The sequence below is a fragment of the Pipistrellus kuhlii genome, unplaced genomic scaffold, assembly GCF_014108245.1.
Source record: "Pipistrellus kuhlii isolate mPipKuh1 unplaced genomic scaffold, mPipKuh1.p scaffold_m20_p_7, whole genome shotgun sequence".
Classification (NCBI taxonomy): domain Eukaryota; kingdom Metazoa; phylum Chordata; class Mammalia; order Chiroptera; family Vespertilionidae; genus Pipistrellus; species Pipistrellus kuhlii.
Genome location: NW_023425573.1, coordinates 42,974,151 through 42,991,918, shown reverse-complemented (window position 1 = coordinate 42,991,918; position 17,768 = coordinate 42,974,151). Strand labels below are relative to the sequence as shown.

The 17,768-nt window shown below is 34.7% G+C and overlaps 1 protein-coding gene across 2 annotated transcripts in view; it reads right to left on the bottom strand.

Annotated features, from left to right (window-relative positions):
* Nucleotides 1-600: 600 nt before the first annotated feature.
* The window catches only part of SCN7A (sodium voltage-gated channel alpha subunit 7), a 71,035-nt gene continuing 53,867 nt past the window's right edge, over nucleotides 601-17,768 (bottom strand). For both annotated transcript variants that reach the window (XM_036421609.2, XM_045575380.1), the window contains exons 18-25: nucleotides 15,060-15,233; nucleotides 13,853-13,957; nucleotides 8,849-9,127; nucleotides 8,052-8,105; nucleotides 7,088-7,225; nucleotides 5,466-5,573; nucleotides 4,890-5,160; nucleotides 601-3,610 (exon numbers count right to left, since the gene is read on the bottom strand). In XM_036421609.2, the coding sequence (XP_036277502.1) occupies nucleotides 2,589-3,610; nucleotides 4,890-5,160; nucleotides 5,466-5,573; nucleotides 7,088-7,225; nucleotides 8,052-8,105; nucleotides 8,849-9,127; nucleotides 13,853-13,957; nucleotides 15,060-15,233 (2,151 nt within the window). In that variant the 3' untranslated portion in view covers nucleotides 601-2,588. The remainder of the gene's footprint in view (nucleotides 3,611-4,889; nucleotides 5,161-5,465; nucleotides 5,574-7,087; nucleotides 7,226-8,051; nucleotides 8,106-8,848; nucleotides 9,128-13,852; nucleotides 13,958-15,059; nucleotides 15,234-17,768) is intronic.

Here is a 17,768-nt window from a genome sequence, read left to right as displayed (position 1 = left end):
AAAAGTTCTGTGCTTGATAAAGTTCTTATAACCCTTCTAATCTTAATGTTTTTCATCTATAAAATGAGAATCACCATTTCATGAGTGTTGTGAATGCTAAGCTTATGCATGAAAAACATTTAGCATGATACCGGACATAACAGTCTGCCTAACAAATGGTAGCCATTTCCAAATCGTTATAACCCTTTCAGTAATTATACTTATTAGAAGACCAGAAACAATTTTTAAAGAAGCAGATATTGGGAAATAATAGCATATCAATAATTTTTTTTGCATACTAATAAATTTAGTTTCAATATTTTTTTCTAATTTCAATATTCAGGTTCTAATAATACTGAAATATATATAATGAACTTAATATGATTTCAATGAAAATAATGTTTTTTACATGTTGTTAATATGTAGGGGTCTCTGGTAAGCTTACTAATAATTGAATTCACTAAATTAAGTGAATAAAAAGAAAGTAGAAATTTTCCCAGTTTTGAATTTTGAACCTGAATGAACTATAATGTAAGACTCATTTATAAAGTTTTGTTTGTTTTGTTTATTATAGAAAGTTGCCAAACTGACTTGCCAAAGAAAAGACAAAACTTAGTGCGATTAACAGGTTGCATTTATTATTTTCTCTAAAGTATCTGAAAAGTAGAATATATTGTATGACTTTGTTAAAAATAATTCTTTACACAAGTTAGTGGCAAACACAGTTTACAAGTAAGGGATATAACTTTCAAACTAAAATCAGTTTGTGGTCTTTATGGAATTTACAGAAGCAAGTTAAGATTAGGTTAAATATCGGAAGCAGTATCTGCATTAAAGCACTTCCAAGGCACAGAAAACTGATAAGCTTAGATAAAGCACCAGGTCAACAGGTTCCCAAGTTAACGCTGATCTCTTATGGTCCCCATCACATTCCTGATGGAGAGCGGGAGGAGAGAGGGAAGCAGCACATAGGAGAACACAGAACCCTGAAGTTATACTTGCTCAGGGGGATAAGGTTCCCCAAAGGCATCTTGGTCAGATCAATACATTTCTGAGGAGCAAAGATAGTTAGATTATAACAGTTAAGGCTCAAGATCATGCATTCATAATAAAATACAATTGATATTTGAACGGCATTGAATGTCCTACAACATATTGAAAACTTGTCATTTAAGCTTACAGTATAGATTATTTTTGTTTTGAATCCTTTAGGGTTTTATAGGCACATTGATAGCAAATTTTATACAAAATGAATAAATTCCAGGATCTCAAACTTAGTGGATGTGACTGCATTTTTATGATGATATCGAAAAACAATTTTGTGCCTATCTTTTCAAAATAATTTTAATACCTAAAATTAAAGTGTTTCAGACATAAAACATTTTACAAAGTAGTTATGTATGTGATGGGACAGAAACAACAAAGAACTTGGAAAGATGAATGAGTAAGTGTAACCTAACTTGCATACATTAATGTTATAAAATCCCAATAGCAAACTTACACTTTAATCTTCTAATTCAGAGTTCTCACAGTTTCTTTGATCATTTTCTCTCTCTAAATTATAAAGAACCATAAAATACAGCAAAACGTACTTCAAATTTGTCAGTTTCCCAATGAAATTGGCCAATTTCCCAGGATCAAGACACTGTGGAAATCCCTAGACACAATGGTAGCCCTTGACTCTTGTAATTCATTTTATTATATGCATTTGCCAGATCTTATATACTCAATGTTACATTATGGATAACTAGCAAAATACATCAGGCCTATGATAGTGCAAGACTTGAGTCTATTAGCATAGACTATTATATATCATTGTAATAAATGTACACTTTAAAAAAATGTGTTTCCCTTTATTTTTCTTCTTCTAAGAATCATTCTGCTGAAGAGCTGAGCTTAGGTGAAACTAGCCAGAGATGAGAAACCAGGAATCCAAGAACAATGAAAAACATGAATCCCCCTTCCTCATACCAAAAAGAAAAAGAAAACAATAAGAGATCTCCAATCAATCTTTTTCAAATGTGGTTTGATTCAGCCCAAGGTCTTTGTGATTGATCTTAAAGGCACTTTCTAAGAACTGTCCTTCATCTTCCCCCAATTGGCATCTGCGTAGCTGAGTTCATGATTTAATAGCTTGTAGCATTGAACTGTTTTTAAACACTATCCTATATTAAGAAAGAGGGGACTTAAATCCCATCAAATTAAATATACATAAAATATAAAAGACCCTTTTGCTACTAATCTCTGCCACCTCCTCCCCATTCTCCAGAGGAAGTACACACTATGTAAATCATATATAGAACCCACACATTGGGTTATCAAATGGGGCATTTAAGCCACTTTAATTCACTACAGTGACTTAAAGTGTTATCTTGGTTATGTTGAATACAGAGGGGTAAAATGGTGAATTTAATATAAAAATCTTGTGAAAACAAGCTTAACTTCCATGAGTTGTAAACAATTGATGATTAAGTGAAATCTTTACTATCTCTAAGCTTTTATTTCTGTCTTAGACTTTTAACATTTTTGAGCTATGTAAAGAAGGTGAAAAGGCGGTAGATGGAACTAGATCTGGCTTTGAATAGTTGATTTTCCTAAACTTTCTCAAATTAGGCATCTTCTTTGGTTGCTTGAGCTTCCCTGTCATCATCTATCATATGGATATCTGATGTTTTTTTGTCACTCTGCCTCAGACGGTAACTTTTATAAGCACGCTGGATGATGGTTGCCGAGACTGCCTCTTGTTTTCGTTTCAGGGTAGTTGTAATGGGCTCATATGTGATCTTAAAAGGGTTAGCTAAAATAAACCCCGATTCCATCTCTGAAAGAAGTTTCTCCATCCTCACATCTTTACCCACAACTCGCTTTGTAAAAGCAAGTAAGATGTCCAGACAATGAATTCTGTCCCCCACAGCCATTGGAAGATCCATGGCCACTAGCTGGCCCTTGTTTGGTTTTGCCATGAAAAGAGGAGCATCCAGAGCAGCTGCAAAATCTGAGAGCTTGCTAGAATCTATGTACTGGGTCCCCTCAGGGTCAAACCTCTTCCATACCTGAAAGAATTTCCTAAAATCATCTTCACTCAAGGTCTTGGCTCTTTTTTTAGAACCAATATTTACAAACTCCATAATAAGAGCAATGTACATGTTGACAATGATCAGCCATGCTAGGAGGATGTAGCTGACAAAATAAATAATCCCGACAATGGGATTACCACAATCTCCTCTCACCTGGGTCCCAGGGTTAATTTTATCGGGATCACAGTCAGACCATTTACTGTTAAAAATTGCATTGAGCATCCCATCCCAACCAGCAAATATTGTAACCTGGAAAAGACAGAGCATGCTGCTGCCAAAGGTTTCAAAGTTAGACACATCGTTAATCCCAGCTTCCTTTTTAACATAGGCAAAATTGTACATTCCGAAGATGGCGTAGATGAACATGACCAGGAAGATGAGAAGGCTGATGTTCAGCAGCGTGGGGAGGAAGAGCACCAAAGGGAGCAGCAGCTCATGGAACACCTTTGGTCCTCTCCCGGGACGCAGGATGTGGACGATCCGGGAGAGAACGATCAGTTGCAGGACGGAAGGAGATACAAAGTAGTATTCTCCTAGCTGAGGCAGAAGTAGCCCTTGATGTTGGGAAAGATAAAGCAAACAAACAAATTACTTATATTTCATGGTACTTGGAGGAATATACATTTATTTTACACTTCACCTTTTTTCTATAAGTGAAGATCATTTTATTCATCCTCCGGATATAGCATTTAGCACACATTGAAAGTTTGGGTTAGCGTTAGCCAAATAATAGCTGTGGCAATGCTCAGAGTATCTAGTAAAATTTGGAGGAGAATTCTTTGCATCATCGCCTTAAGAGTATTATGTCTTAAATACCTCTAGAATAACAGAGGGCATGAAACTATACATAGGACAGTAGTCATTATTTTCTGATTGTAGTTGAATCAAGAAGTTTAACTCGATGCAACCTTAATTGGATACTTAATAAAGGTGTTGCACAAATATGCAAAGATGATTAATGTGGCTCTGTCCTCAAAAATTCTGGAATCTATAGAGGAAGACATTTAAACTAATGATAATGCAAAGCAGAGAAATCTGGTTGGTAAATATAATTACAAAATTTTTTTTATTGAATTTATTGGGGTGACGTTGGCTAACAAAATTATACAGGTTTCAGGTGGACAATTCCACAGCACATCATCTGTACACTGTATCCAGTGACTCACAGGTTATAATTTAATTTATTTATTTCATAAACAGTATTTGAGCTCCTCGGAGCTTTCCATGTGAATTGATTATCTGAGTCTTTGCCTGGAACAATTGTTTTGCAGTAGAGGGAACTATGAAAGTGAAGACAGAACTATAAAACAAGGTGAAATTATAACTGTCATAAAAAGCATGAGGATGATCTCTGGAAGTACTGGAGGGGATGTGGTTCATTTTGAGTTGAAAAAGTGGGGGAGAAGAGAATCACTAGTCTCTGGAGTAAAACTAGTGACCTAGAGCATTAAATTCTACTGTTGTGAAAGCTGTAAGTAGTTTTAGAGATTAGAGGGAAGGGAAAATAGTGAGCTTGAAAGTTTATATTATGCTAGGATATACTGTATAGATATTTAGTGTCATCCTAGAAAAATAACCTAGTTGATATGCTGAAGGGGTAATTAAATATTTACTTTAATACACAACATTAAAGTCTGTGTATTAATTCAAACAGTATTTTTGAATATTTTATATATGTCAGGCATGTGTACAAACATTTTTATATAATATGCAAAACTGTAAAGCATTTCTGTTGGAAATTACTGCTTTGCTGAGTAAGAGAAGACATTTACTATAAGAACTTGCTTGAATTAATATTACTACAAGTGAAAATCTGATTACATGAAATCTTACCTATAATAGAGAAAATGACCACTATAAAATCTAAAATGTTCCATCCACTGGTGAAATAGTTACAACGGAAAGCGATGAGCTTCAGCACGCATTCTCCAGTGTATAGAATAACGAAAAGTAGCTGAAGCCAGATGACAGCGGTATCCATTTGGCTACTCTGTTCATCACTTTGAATCATAAGGGTTATTGCTTGGAAACAGATAAGGACCATAATGATGATATTAAAAGCTTGACTTGTAACCAAGTCAAAGACGATTCTCTGGAACTTGTTCTGTGGGTGAACAAAAAGGTGTAATACTCATATTAACAGGATATCTATACACACGCACATAGACTTTAGGTTTATATCTTTCCTCCCAGCATAAATAGGAGATACAGTCAGGGCCTAAGTTTTTATCAAACTAGAATTATAGCATACAAAGCAAATAAGACCATCAAAAGCTTTGCCAAGGAACACATTTAGAAAAATTTTTGTCAAAAGCATTTGTTAAGAATTTTAAAAACATGTTTATTATAAAGATGAATATATCAAGGAAAATTTTTAAGAAATTTTAAAAAATCTAAGTGTTTTCTTACTCTTGGGTGAGGTATTGTTTTTTGAGAGTCCTCCTCATATATCAGTTTCTTCAGTGCTAGATATTGTTTCTCTTGTTTTTCTGTTAAAAAGATATTGGAGCCTCCCTGGTAAAGAAATGAAAGAAAAATATATTAAAATCAGATTGAATCCTAATTTAATTTTATATTAATATTCATTTTGGAAACCTTGGTAATGATTGATTTAATGTTTAAATTAAAGAAAGGCTTAACTGCAATGAAATAAATCATGTTTAAACACGTCTGATTTTCTGCACAAAAATCCATATAAAACATATATGGAATACCATATTTTCTGGTGTATAAGACGACCCCTAATTTTACAGTTAAAACATCGGTTTAGGCCTATATTCGCTGTATAAGACTACCCCCCACTTCCGAGACAACACCAGTTCTTTTTTTAATAGACCGCCTCTCTGACGCTGGCCAATCTGAGCAGGCTTTTTATTATGCTAGAACACAGTGTACATGTTCTGTACCCAAAGCTACACTGTGTTCTAGTAAAAAGGCTTTTTATTTTACTAGAACACAGTGCACATGTTCTGTACCCGAAGCTACACTGTGTTCTAGTAAAAAGCCTGCTCAGATTGGCCAGAGTCAGAGAGGCGGTCTATTAAAAAAAGAACTGGTGTTGCCTCGGAAGTGGGGGGTAGTCTTATACAACGAATATAGGCCTAAACCTATGTTTTAACTGTAAAATTAGGGGGTCGTCTTATATGCCGGAAAATACGGTACATATTGGTAGTGATTGATTTTAGTTATCTTTTGGGGCACCTTCCTGTGGGTGGTCAGCCTATTTTAAATTTTCAGTTTACTGAGCTACCTCTTGTTAGACCAAGACAAAGGGGAAAGGGAATCTCTGAAAGGCTTATCTTTCTAGAAATTTGACTATCGACTTCCCTAATCCCATCTGATTAGTAGAGATTCAGAGTTGTTTGTTTAGCAGAATCTGCACATAGCTAAATTTTGCTGACATGGCTTATACTTTTAAAATTAAACTATTCTTTTCTTTGCTTTGTTAGAAGGCTTTCCTCATCCAATAAAAAGTATGTCCCGGTGGTTAGAATAAGTAGACGTGGATGAATTCTGAAACCTTTGCAATTTGTGGAAGCATTTACATGAAAATGGCACCAAAGAAGTGGTTCCATTCTGACTCTGAATTCTTTCTGATTAAGCACTCCTATTTAAACCAATCCAACTCAAATGTATGACTCTCTCTTCTTCTAGCATGAAAGCTACTCTAACTGAGAAGATGTCTATGCTGCTTATGACTCTGAAGACTGAAAATTTCAGAGAGGAAAAGGTGTAGTCTTCACATATTAGCTCAATGCACAATGTTTTTTTTTATTTCTTAGCATGCCATTATTTATGAACATACTAGTACATATAGAAACACTTGGAATCTTTACCTTTTAAATTTGTCTGTACATATTTGAATATAGAAAACAATGTATAGAATGAACATTTTAGCAATGTTTATCAATAATCAGGAACATCGATCTTTTTTTTAGGTGAGTACCAAATAGAAATGACATTAAGTTGAATGCAAAATCAATCATTTGAAGCAGGACATTCTTATAAATGTGTTTGATATTTATACTTATCTTTATTTTATGCTTGTTGAAATTAGCAAGAATAATACCGACCAGCATAGTCAGAGGAAGAAATAATCCAATGATAATAAAACCAATAAAGTAACAATACATATAGACATTCGCTTCAAAATCAGGCTGCATATCTACCTAAAAGTGAAGTTAAAAAATAAACAAAATGAGAAAGAGCATACAGGATTTTTAGAGCAGTGAAAATACTCTATATGATATTGTAATAATGGATACATGTAACTATACATTTGTCTAAACTCAAAGAATGTACAAGTGAATCCCAGGGTAAACTATGAACTTTGATTGATTGTGACATGTCAATGTAGATTTATTTTTGGTTAAAAAGAAAAAAAAAAAAAAAATATATATATATATATATATATATATATATATACACACACACACACATACCATTCTGGTGAACGATGAGAAGGCCATGCATGTGTGGAAGAAGGGGGTATATGGAAAATATTTGTACCTCCCTCTAAATTATGTTGTAAACCTAAAACTGCACTAAAAAGAAATTCTTTAAAAGTAAAAATGTATAAAAAGTGACAAAACAAGGAAAATATTGGTACTGACTTTTTAAAACATTAGATATTTAAAATAATTTCTGATAAAAATATCCAACAATGCTACTTGAGGTATTGTCCCTCTTTGATCATTGGTAAAGGGATATCATTGCTTTGTTTACTGGATTTTAAAGTTATTATATTGGTTTAATAATTGTTATGAAGTCTGATAATCCTTTAAGTAGGCCTATTGGGCCTCAACCATTGTATATAATCCTGAAAGGACTTCATTGTCCATGAAATACTCAATCTGAATAGCATTTAACTTTTGTATAGCATCAGTATTTGCTTTTACACTGTTAATTATTGTTCTTGCTGGTGCCCTGTTCTTAAATTAGAAAAATTGCTTTGCTTGAATTATAACAATGGCTTTAGGATTATATTGTACTTACACCAGTAGAGTCAACAGCTGAATTCATAATATCGATCCATCCATTAAATGTTGCCTGTAAAAAAATGGCATGTGTTTAATTCTTATGGAAATTTTATGCTTCGTGGCAAATTAAAGTAAAACTCAATCTTTTATTAATATAGTAAAACATTTGATTAGTAAGACTGACCACACTTCAATATATTGTGAGATTCCTACCATTTTCATTATTTCATTTATGTTGTCTGTTAGCAAATATTTAACACTACTTAGCTTAACTGTAGTTGGTAACTAAAAATATTTTAACATAGTATAAATAGAAAGGCAGAAAAATAAGTAGAGAGATAGGTAAATAGTAAATAAATACATGCTGCTCAGGTATCATAGTTACTTGTAACTGCCATTACATGTGCTTTTCTATGGGGAAGTCAAGACAAGAATGGTTCACCTCCTCACATCTGCCAGATGTTGAGTGGCTGAGCAGTCATTCTCCAAGCACTAAGTAGGAATAAAACTGTAGTAACCTGAGATGGACCAAAACTGTGACCCTAGTACATGATCAGAGTACTAGGTTTGGCCAGTACCTGCCATTTCCCCAGTCAGTCCTGCCTTCATCTCCCCTGCCTTCTCCAAAAAGTATAGGAACTGCTTCACTTTTGTTTTTCCAAATGAACCTACTTGTTTATAACATGTATCTATGAACAAATAATAGATAAAATAATTTATTTCCAATTCTATGAACCATCCACATTTTGTCCTTATATTTACCTACAATATGAATGCACATGTAAAAGTTAATAAAATCAAAAGCACACTTACTACTTGAAGCAATGAAAGGAAACCATTTCCAACATTATCAAAGTTCAGTTTTGCATTCTCCCATGGCATGGATTCATTGAATAGGAGGCTTGCACATTCAGTTTCATTACTGACTTCATATGTAGGAAATCTTTCTCCACTAGTTGGGTCAATGCATTCATAGAACTTGCCAGCAAATAAGTTTACTCCTATGATGCTATAAGCCAGCCAGATCATAAGGCAGACCAGAAGCACATTCCAAGCAGGTAAAGTTGTTTTCATCAAAGCTCTCACAACCACCTGGCATATAAAAAGCAAACATGTAAACTTTAGGTACGAAATATAAAACTATTTTTATCAAATTTAGAATGCTAATTAATTTAATGTCATATTGAAATAACAAAACACAAAAAAAGGTTATCTTTAAATCATAGACATGCTGGTATTTGAATAACCAAAATAAAAATTTTCAATTAAAAATATACATGAAAAATCCAGATATTCTCAAAATGTATTTAGTAAAAATAATCATTAAAAAAATAGCAGAGCTAATTAGTATAAATGCTAGAATAAAGAATTATTTTACTGATTTAACACCTGTGTATCAACTATTGTGTGAGAAATGGGCAAGATAAATGAACCTGTATACATGTATAAGATTATCTAGAAAGCATATGAGGCTCTGGCTAGGTTAGTTAGAGCATCGTCTTTTTTTGTTGTTGTTAATCCTCACCTCGGGATATTTCTCAATTCATCTTTTAGAGAGAGTGGAAGAGAGAGGGAAAGACAGAGAAAAGCATCAATGTGAGAGAAATATACCAATTGGTTGCCTCCTGCATATGCCTTGACCAGGGTCCAAGCTGGGGAGGAGCCTGCAACCAAAATACATGCCCCTGACCAGATTCAAACCAGGGACCCTTTGGTCTGTAGGCTGACTATCTACTGAGCCAACTGGCTAAGGCTAGAGCATCATCTTGATATGCCAAGGTTGATGCCAAGGAGGACACTAAGGCTGACACCAAGGTTGTGAGTTCAATCCTCAGTCAAGGCAAATAAAAGAATCAATCAATGAATGCATAAATAAATGGAACAACAAATCAATGTTTCTCTCTTTCTCCATCTCTTCTCTCCCCCCCTCTATTTTTCTCTCCCTCCCTCTCTCTCTCTCTTTCTCTCATCAATAGAAAGCATCTAAAAGGAGAGTAAAATAGGACCAGGCATAATTGTTAGGGATTCTAACCTTCAGGAAGAACAGCCTACCTAGGAGAAAGTAAAGAAGTGGCAGAGGACATAAAAGAAGACCAAGAGATTGTAGATCAGTGAAATCAAGTCAGAAGACTGTTTCAAGAAACACGAATAAGCAGTAGCCTATCAAATTCACAAATCACTTCACTGAATCACTCTATGTCACTGGTGAGATACCGCAGAGTCGAAAGCTTGGGAAGTGAATTAGTGAATTAACAGAAATAGCTTATAATCATTGCCTTCATTTCTTCAACTCCCTTCATTCTTTAATATTACAATCAGCATTGCATTTATTCTTAATCATTCCACAAATGCTGGTATGGCAAATGTAAAAACAGTTTAACATCTAATAGAATATTTTCAATCTTTGCTATAGAGAGAAACATCAATGTGAAAGAGAAATATCAGTGGGTTGCCTCCCTTACTCACTCTGACCAGGGATCAACCTTGCAACCTTTTGGTGCACAGGATGATGCTCAACCAACTGAACAACTCAGTCAGGACAATCTTTGCTATTTCCTTATCTTTCAGTCACCACTTAACACTTTGACTCTCATCCCTCAAAATCATTTATTTTTTCCTTTTTTCTGAGTCATCATTGATTTTCTTTTCTACTAGTCTAACCTTTCCTTCCTCAGTCATTACTGGATACATATACATTTGCCTGTACTTTCTTGCTTATATTCCTTAGTTTTCTGGGCTTGAATATCTTGATTTTTAATTATGGTATCAAAAAGACTTTATTTCTAAAACTAAGTCAGAAATCCTTTGTTGACAGACACTTTAGGTATTTTGATAGGTCCACTGATGTTTCTGATGACAAAATGCCATGCTAATTACATATAATTGCACATATGTAAAAATGAAAGCTATGGATATGGTTGACCCAAATATTTCAACAGGGGGAGAAGACCCAAAATTCATTCAATACATAAAATATTAATCTTATAATCATGTAGCTTCCTTATATAATCAAAGACATATCTTCAGAGAACATTCAACTACAGAATTTCCTGAGGTTTCAATGAAGCTTAAGATCTAGAACTGACCTTGATCTAAGAATGGCTACTACTAGTATATACCTGTCCTTGAATTGTCCATGGCTACAATCTCACTGCCATTCTAGTGAATGTTTGGCATAAAATAGTAGAGTGCTTAATTTACAATAAGCATGGGCAGCTTTCCTGGCAAATATCTTTCTACTTTTCTCTAAATTAGGTGCAGACAATTTGCTAATAGAAGCACTCTTCATCCTGTGTATCTAAATTTATTAGAGAAAAAAAAAACAACCCTGGTATTATCCCATAACATTTTTTTACAGTAACAAAAAGTTTATTTTAGTTACATTAATTAACATCTCTCTGTGTGTTTCCCAGCTTCATGGAGGTATAATAGATAAATAAAAGTTGTATATATTTAAGGTGTACAAAGTCATGATTTGGTATATGTATACATTATAAAATGATTCCACAATCAAGCTAATTAACTACATCTAGTTCTTTTTTGTTTGTGGTATTGGTGGTGAAAACACTTCAGGTCTACTCTTGGAAAATTTTAAGTATACAGTATATTATCAACTGTATATATCTCCATGCTATACATGAAATCGCAGGCCTTATTCACCTTATAAATGAAAGTTTGTGCCCTTGATCAATATCTCCCTTCTGTAATTCCCACCCCACAGTAATTTGAGTTAACAGATCATCTGTAGTTTACAGCCCTAGCATATTCTATAAAAATTTTCTATGGCTATGTTTATGGTGGAAACTTGGTTGTCTTGTTATTTTAACCTCTTCAACCACATTTTACTTTTCAGTTTATTTTCTTCCTTATTTTGGTTTCAAAGCAAGCCATTGGGGCTGATACCACCTTGTGGGCCTCTATAATACTGTTACAAATATTTCATAAGTTAACCAGGGACATGAATAGTTGTATTAGTTATTATTTAATTATTAATGATAATCCCATAATTCTTTTTTGCATATTCCTAGAAACTAAAAAAAAAACTTATTGCAATAATACAAAGCCTAACTTCAGAAAAATTAACTAGGTGACTTACATGAAATGAATACCAAATACTACAAAACTCAAAGGGATTTTCTTCAGGTTTAACAGGAGAGAATGATAGTTCCTCTTCAAAGGCAACTTGAGCTACGTCTAAAATTCATTTCTCAAGTCCCTAAGTCATAACCTGTATTTTACTAAAAACCGTGTAGCTGTATGTTTTTAAGGATCAAACCAAACATTTATGATCAGTTTGCATAGACATTTCTTTTCTAGCCTCAATTCATAGTAAACAATGACAACATTTCTAAGAAATATATCTGAATAGTAGGAAATCATATATAAACTTGCAGAAATACACAGAAAAAAACCCTCTGATCTTTAGTAACATGGGAATGGCAATTGTTCTGATAAAATAAGTGGCAGATACTGTAAAGAGCATGTTATGAAATTTCAGTCTCCAAACACAGAGGGTCTCAGAATAACCAAGTAATTGCAGGGCTGAAGGGAAGTGAGCCAGTCCTGCCTGGAATAAGGTTTCCATGTTGTACATCAGCTCCTCACACCCCTCAAAGATGGGAGGCAGTCTTCTAGTAATCTTCCTGGTAAAACCAAAAGATCTTATTCTTTTAAAAAAAATATATATTTTTTATTGACTTTTTTTTACAGAGAGGAAAGGAGAGAGATAGAGAATTAGAAACATCGATGAGAAACATTGATCAGCTGCCTCTTGCACACCCCCTACTGGGGATCTGCCCGCAACCAAGGTACATACCCTTAACCGCAATTGAACCTGGGACCTTTCAGTCCTCAGGCTGATGCTCTATCCACTGAGCCAAACCGGTTTTGGCACAAGACTCATTCTTGAGTTGTCAACATAATAGTTCTCAAATTCAAAATGTTCCAGCTCTTCAACTACAGCTCAGACCCCAGTACATGTTGTGTGACTTCTGGCTCTCCTTTCCCGAGAAGAGGGAAATGCTCCTCCATGAACCCAGGGATCTACAGCTTCCTATGGTCAACTTCTCTGTGCTGTCCAGTTCCTCGCCCTTCTCGGGGTCCCGGCTCCACAGGGCTCCACCAGAGTGACACCAGGCCCCTACTCCCTGCACCATCATCTGGGGCACAGTGCCCCCATCTGGGGTGTCTGGGGCAAGGAGGACAAGGAAGAGGATGGGAGGACTGAGAGGGAGCTGAGTCCCATGAGCAAGTGTCTGTCAGGAGGCATCACCCTGCCTGCTCCTGCAGCAGCAGCGGACCCCTTTCCTGTGGGACCAAATGCTGGGGGACCCTAAAGCACAAGGTGGACCCCTACTCTCTGCTGCTGGCCTCTGGATTCCAGAGGCTCTGCCTGGGAGCAGAACAGGTTGGGCATCTGATCCAGGAAGTGTTGGTTCACAACCTTTGGAGTTTTCCCAGGTTGAATTAAAACCTGTTTCCCTCACACAAGTTTATTTGACAAGCAAGGGCAGTTTGGAACAAGGCTTGTAGATTTCTGCTGAAAATATTTTATCTCAACTATTAGAGTTTTTGTTTTTTGTGTTTTACTTTTGCTTATTTTTTATTAGTTTTCATCTTAGGAACAACAACCAACTAAAATCCTAGTAAGCAAAGCTAATATACCAGTACTCTTCTTCTATACTTTTAGTAGAATATAGGATTTTTGTATTAATATTGTTAAAGATACAAATGAGAAGATTACAAAACTTGTACCTCTGGGAAATTTAGTAATTTTAAATGAAAAGTTATAGATTAGTTTAGGAACATTTCTCTTACCTTCATTCTTTCAAATTGAGACAGAACTCTAAGTGCCCGAAGGAATTTAATGGACATAAGTAGTTTTTGTTCCTGAGATTTGCCTATTAAGTTCAGACAAAATACCTAGATATGTGAAAAATAAATAATTAATAGGATTTACTGTTAACTTTAACAAAAACAATCTATAAAATAAACTCAATTATTACACAAAGATACATAGTCAAAGCCTACCAAGAAATATGCAAAAGCTTTACTATATATTTCAATCCATCTTAACACTGACTTATAGAAAGGTATAAGAATATCATTTTGTGTTAAAATCACTTAAATGATTTAAAGATATCTTCTGGTAATAATACATGTTACTAAAATAAATAATATACATTGTTTATTATTTATTATAATTTATTTTTATTACACTTTATTATAATTAAGGATTAATAGTTATATCCATTTTATAGTTTGTAATTAGATTAAAAATCAGTTTCATGATTATTTCAATATAATTATAGTATACAATTTATTTGCTAAAACAAAATTGAATATATTTACATATTCATCTGTATAAAAATATAGTTAAGACAATATACAGAATTAGATTTTAGAGGAAAGGCATCAAGAAAAATATAAGTATTGTTAAGTACAAAGAATAGAAATATGGTAAGGCTATTTTTCAAAGTAAACATATTTGTATAAAAACGATTAGAGATTAATAAATGTTAATAGAGATTGAGCAAGATGGAAGAGTTATGATTAACTTTTATTGTGCCTTCATATTTTCTATAATTACAAGGCAACATAAATGAAAAATGTGTAGCTTCAGATTGGAAGCTATTGCAGTGATCCAAATGAGGATTTTTGGTTACTGTGGTATTGGTAAAGGGAATGATATGTATCTCACAAATATAATTTAAAAGTTGAGCAAATAGAATTTAATTATTTTAGGATGCTGATAATTTCAAAATATTAAGCAATAAGCCTAGTTTGTTAACAGTGGGTACATAGGTGACAGAATAATCAAGAAATGAATTGCTGAATTTTAAGTTTTAGAATGACAAGAAAAGGATAAATATTAAACATTACAAATGAATAAATATGGAATGTTGGTGACTACAAATGTATATAGAGAAATAAAGGAAATACAAGTAAATGGAACAGTAAAAGAGTAAGAATAAAGAAGCAACAGCAAATCAAATAGCTCTAAAATGTTGTTTTGCATACGTACAATAACAACCATGAAGTCCAGCCTGTGCCAGCCATTAGTGAAATAGGCTTTAAAACCATATGCCATCCACTTTAGAAGCATTTCCAGAATAAAAATATAAGTGAAAATCATATCCGCATATTCCAATAAGATTTTAATAGTCTTTCTTTGATTGATATATATATCTTCAAAAGCCTATGGGGAAAAATTATGGATGTAAATTATACATATAATTTCTACAACATTTTTTGCATGAAGTTAATGGAATGCCATCTCCAAGAAGCAGATGGTGAGCAAAGTCATAGGTTGTAGTCTCAAGGGCTGGTTCACTTTTCTTGAATTTATTCACATAAACCGTAAGTATCATTTTCTGATTCAATGCCTGTATCAGACATCATTAATTGATCCTAGAACCACTTTTTATAGAGATTGAATATGACTTCATAATTGTTCTAAATAGTGACCAATTCAGTTAATCAACCTTAATATAAAAGGCAGTATTTTCAGTCACATCTGATATGGCTCTTATCTCTAATTCCATGTGGCCAATGTACAAATATATGCACTTGCTAATAACAGAGCCCCTGATCAGGGTGAGGGGAGGTTATTGGGGGTGGGGCCAGCTGGGAAGAGGGGCCACCCCTGGCTGGCCATAGTGAGTATCATAGCAATGGTTGTTCCAGTCATCCAGTCGCTTGGCTTTTATATATATAGATGTCTATTTATTTTTTGAATAGGCATATAATGCAAAACAATATTATAAGATATACAAAAGTCTACACCTTAAATAATAAAAGGCTAATATGCAAATCAAGCAAACGGTGGAACAACTGGTCACTGTGATGTGCACTGACCACCAGGGGACAGACCCTCAACACAGAAGTTGCCCCATGGTGGTCAGTGTGCTCCCATAGGAGGAGCACCGCTCATCCAGAAGCTGGGTTCACTGCAGGTGAAACAGATGCAGTGGGCAGTCAGATATCCCCTGAGAGCTTCCAGACTGTGAGAAGGCACAGGCTGGGCTGAAGAGTCTCACGCTCAAGTGCACAAATTTTGTGTACCAGGCCTCTAGTTTTAATTTAAAAAATTTAAAAACAGGCAGAGATAATCAATGACAGTTGAATTGTATATATTGGCTACACATATGGAGTGGATAAGTGACTGTGGAGAATCAGAATGTGGTTCTGAATTACTGGTAATGTTCTGTTTCTCAAGCCAAGTGACAATAACACAGGTACATTTACTTTGAAAATTCTTTATCCTGTACAATTATAATTTGTGTGGTTTTTCAGAATGTGTAATAAATGTCAATATAAAAGTCTACTTTAAAACATATGCAGTACAAAGTATGGTTCCCAACCATTACTTTATCTTCTCTATCCTTTGCATCTCACAGTTAACTATTTCACATGCATTCTTCTCTGATCTTCTTCAATCAAACAAAGCAAATAATATACGTTCTATTCCTCTTGTTTTCTTACCTAAAATGTAGCATGTACTATACTTTATTCTAGATTTTTTTCCCCATTTCTTACCATATCTTGCAATATCAGCATGCATACAGGTCCTGCACTTTTTAAATAGCTGCAAAGTATCCCACTGTATGATAATCCCATGAACACCTATTATGGATTATTTTTGCTTTTTTTTTTTCAATCCTTTGTTTCTATAAAAAATTAGCCTGTGAATAAGTAGAAGTACAGGACATACAGAGTCCAGATAGTGCATGTTTGAGAAATGTTAGGAAACTCTGAAGCAAGAACCAAGACAGACAATTTATATGGTAAAGCCACTGGAAATGCATTGGGTGAGATGAAGTCTCAGGGAATTACCAGGGTGGGGCCAGGTTGATGGAGACTCAGATATGGCCCCTGCCTGCTGGCTCTTCCAGGGTGAGGCTTTGAAAAGGAACAATAACCTCTTCCCGCACTTCTGGCTGGGAAAGAGCTGTCACTCCAGCTCTTGTCCTGATGCTGGACATTTCAGTTCCTTCCTGTATGTCCCTGATGACTTTGAAGGTGCTCCCACAGTGTAGGAGCTCAGAATGAATAAGTCCACGTATGGACTCTTTGAGACAGTGGTCGCCAACCTTTCTGACCTCAAGGACCACCAGGGATCTGCAGACCACCAGTTGGTGCCTGCTACATGAAGAGAAACCCCAGGGACTACAGCAGTCTTCTTTCTCATCAGCCAAAATCCCCACTGTTTTTATAGCCTGAAGTTATGGGAACTTCTCTTCCTGGTACTGGAACCCTGAGCTGGGGGGCCTGGTGTGGAGCTTGGAACCCTGGTTCCTCCACAAGCCACGATATCCCTCCCAATTTTTATCTCCACACTCGGGTGTGGAACCAGCCCATTCAGCATCTTCATCCCTCCTACCAATCTCAATATGTCTTCTTTATATCTTTAGCTGTAGGACTTCTGTTTAACTATAATACATTTCAGACAGTTCTGAGTGATGGTTGTTCTGTAGTTTAGTTGCAATTTTTATATGGTTGTGGGAGGATGCAAGTACTGAATTTACCTGTGTCACCATCTTGACAGGAAGCCTAAACTTTGTTTCTTATATGAAACTTTAATAAAATAAGAAGAATTAAGTATCTTTTAACATTCCTTTTTCCCACTGTCACTCATATATAGTATTTTGGAATTGTGTTAATTATTTAATATTAAATGATGCCTATACAGATTTTAAAGAAGTTATAATGTATGTCTTTCAAAACTAAAAAT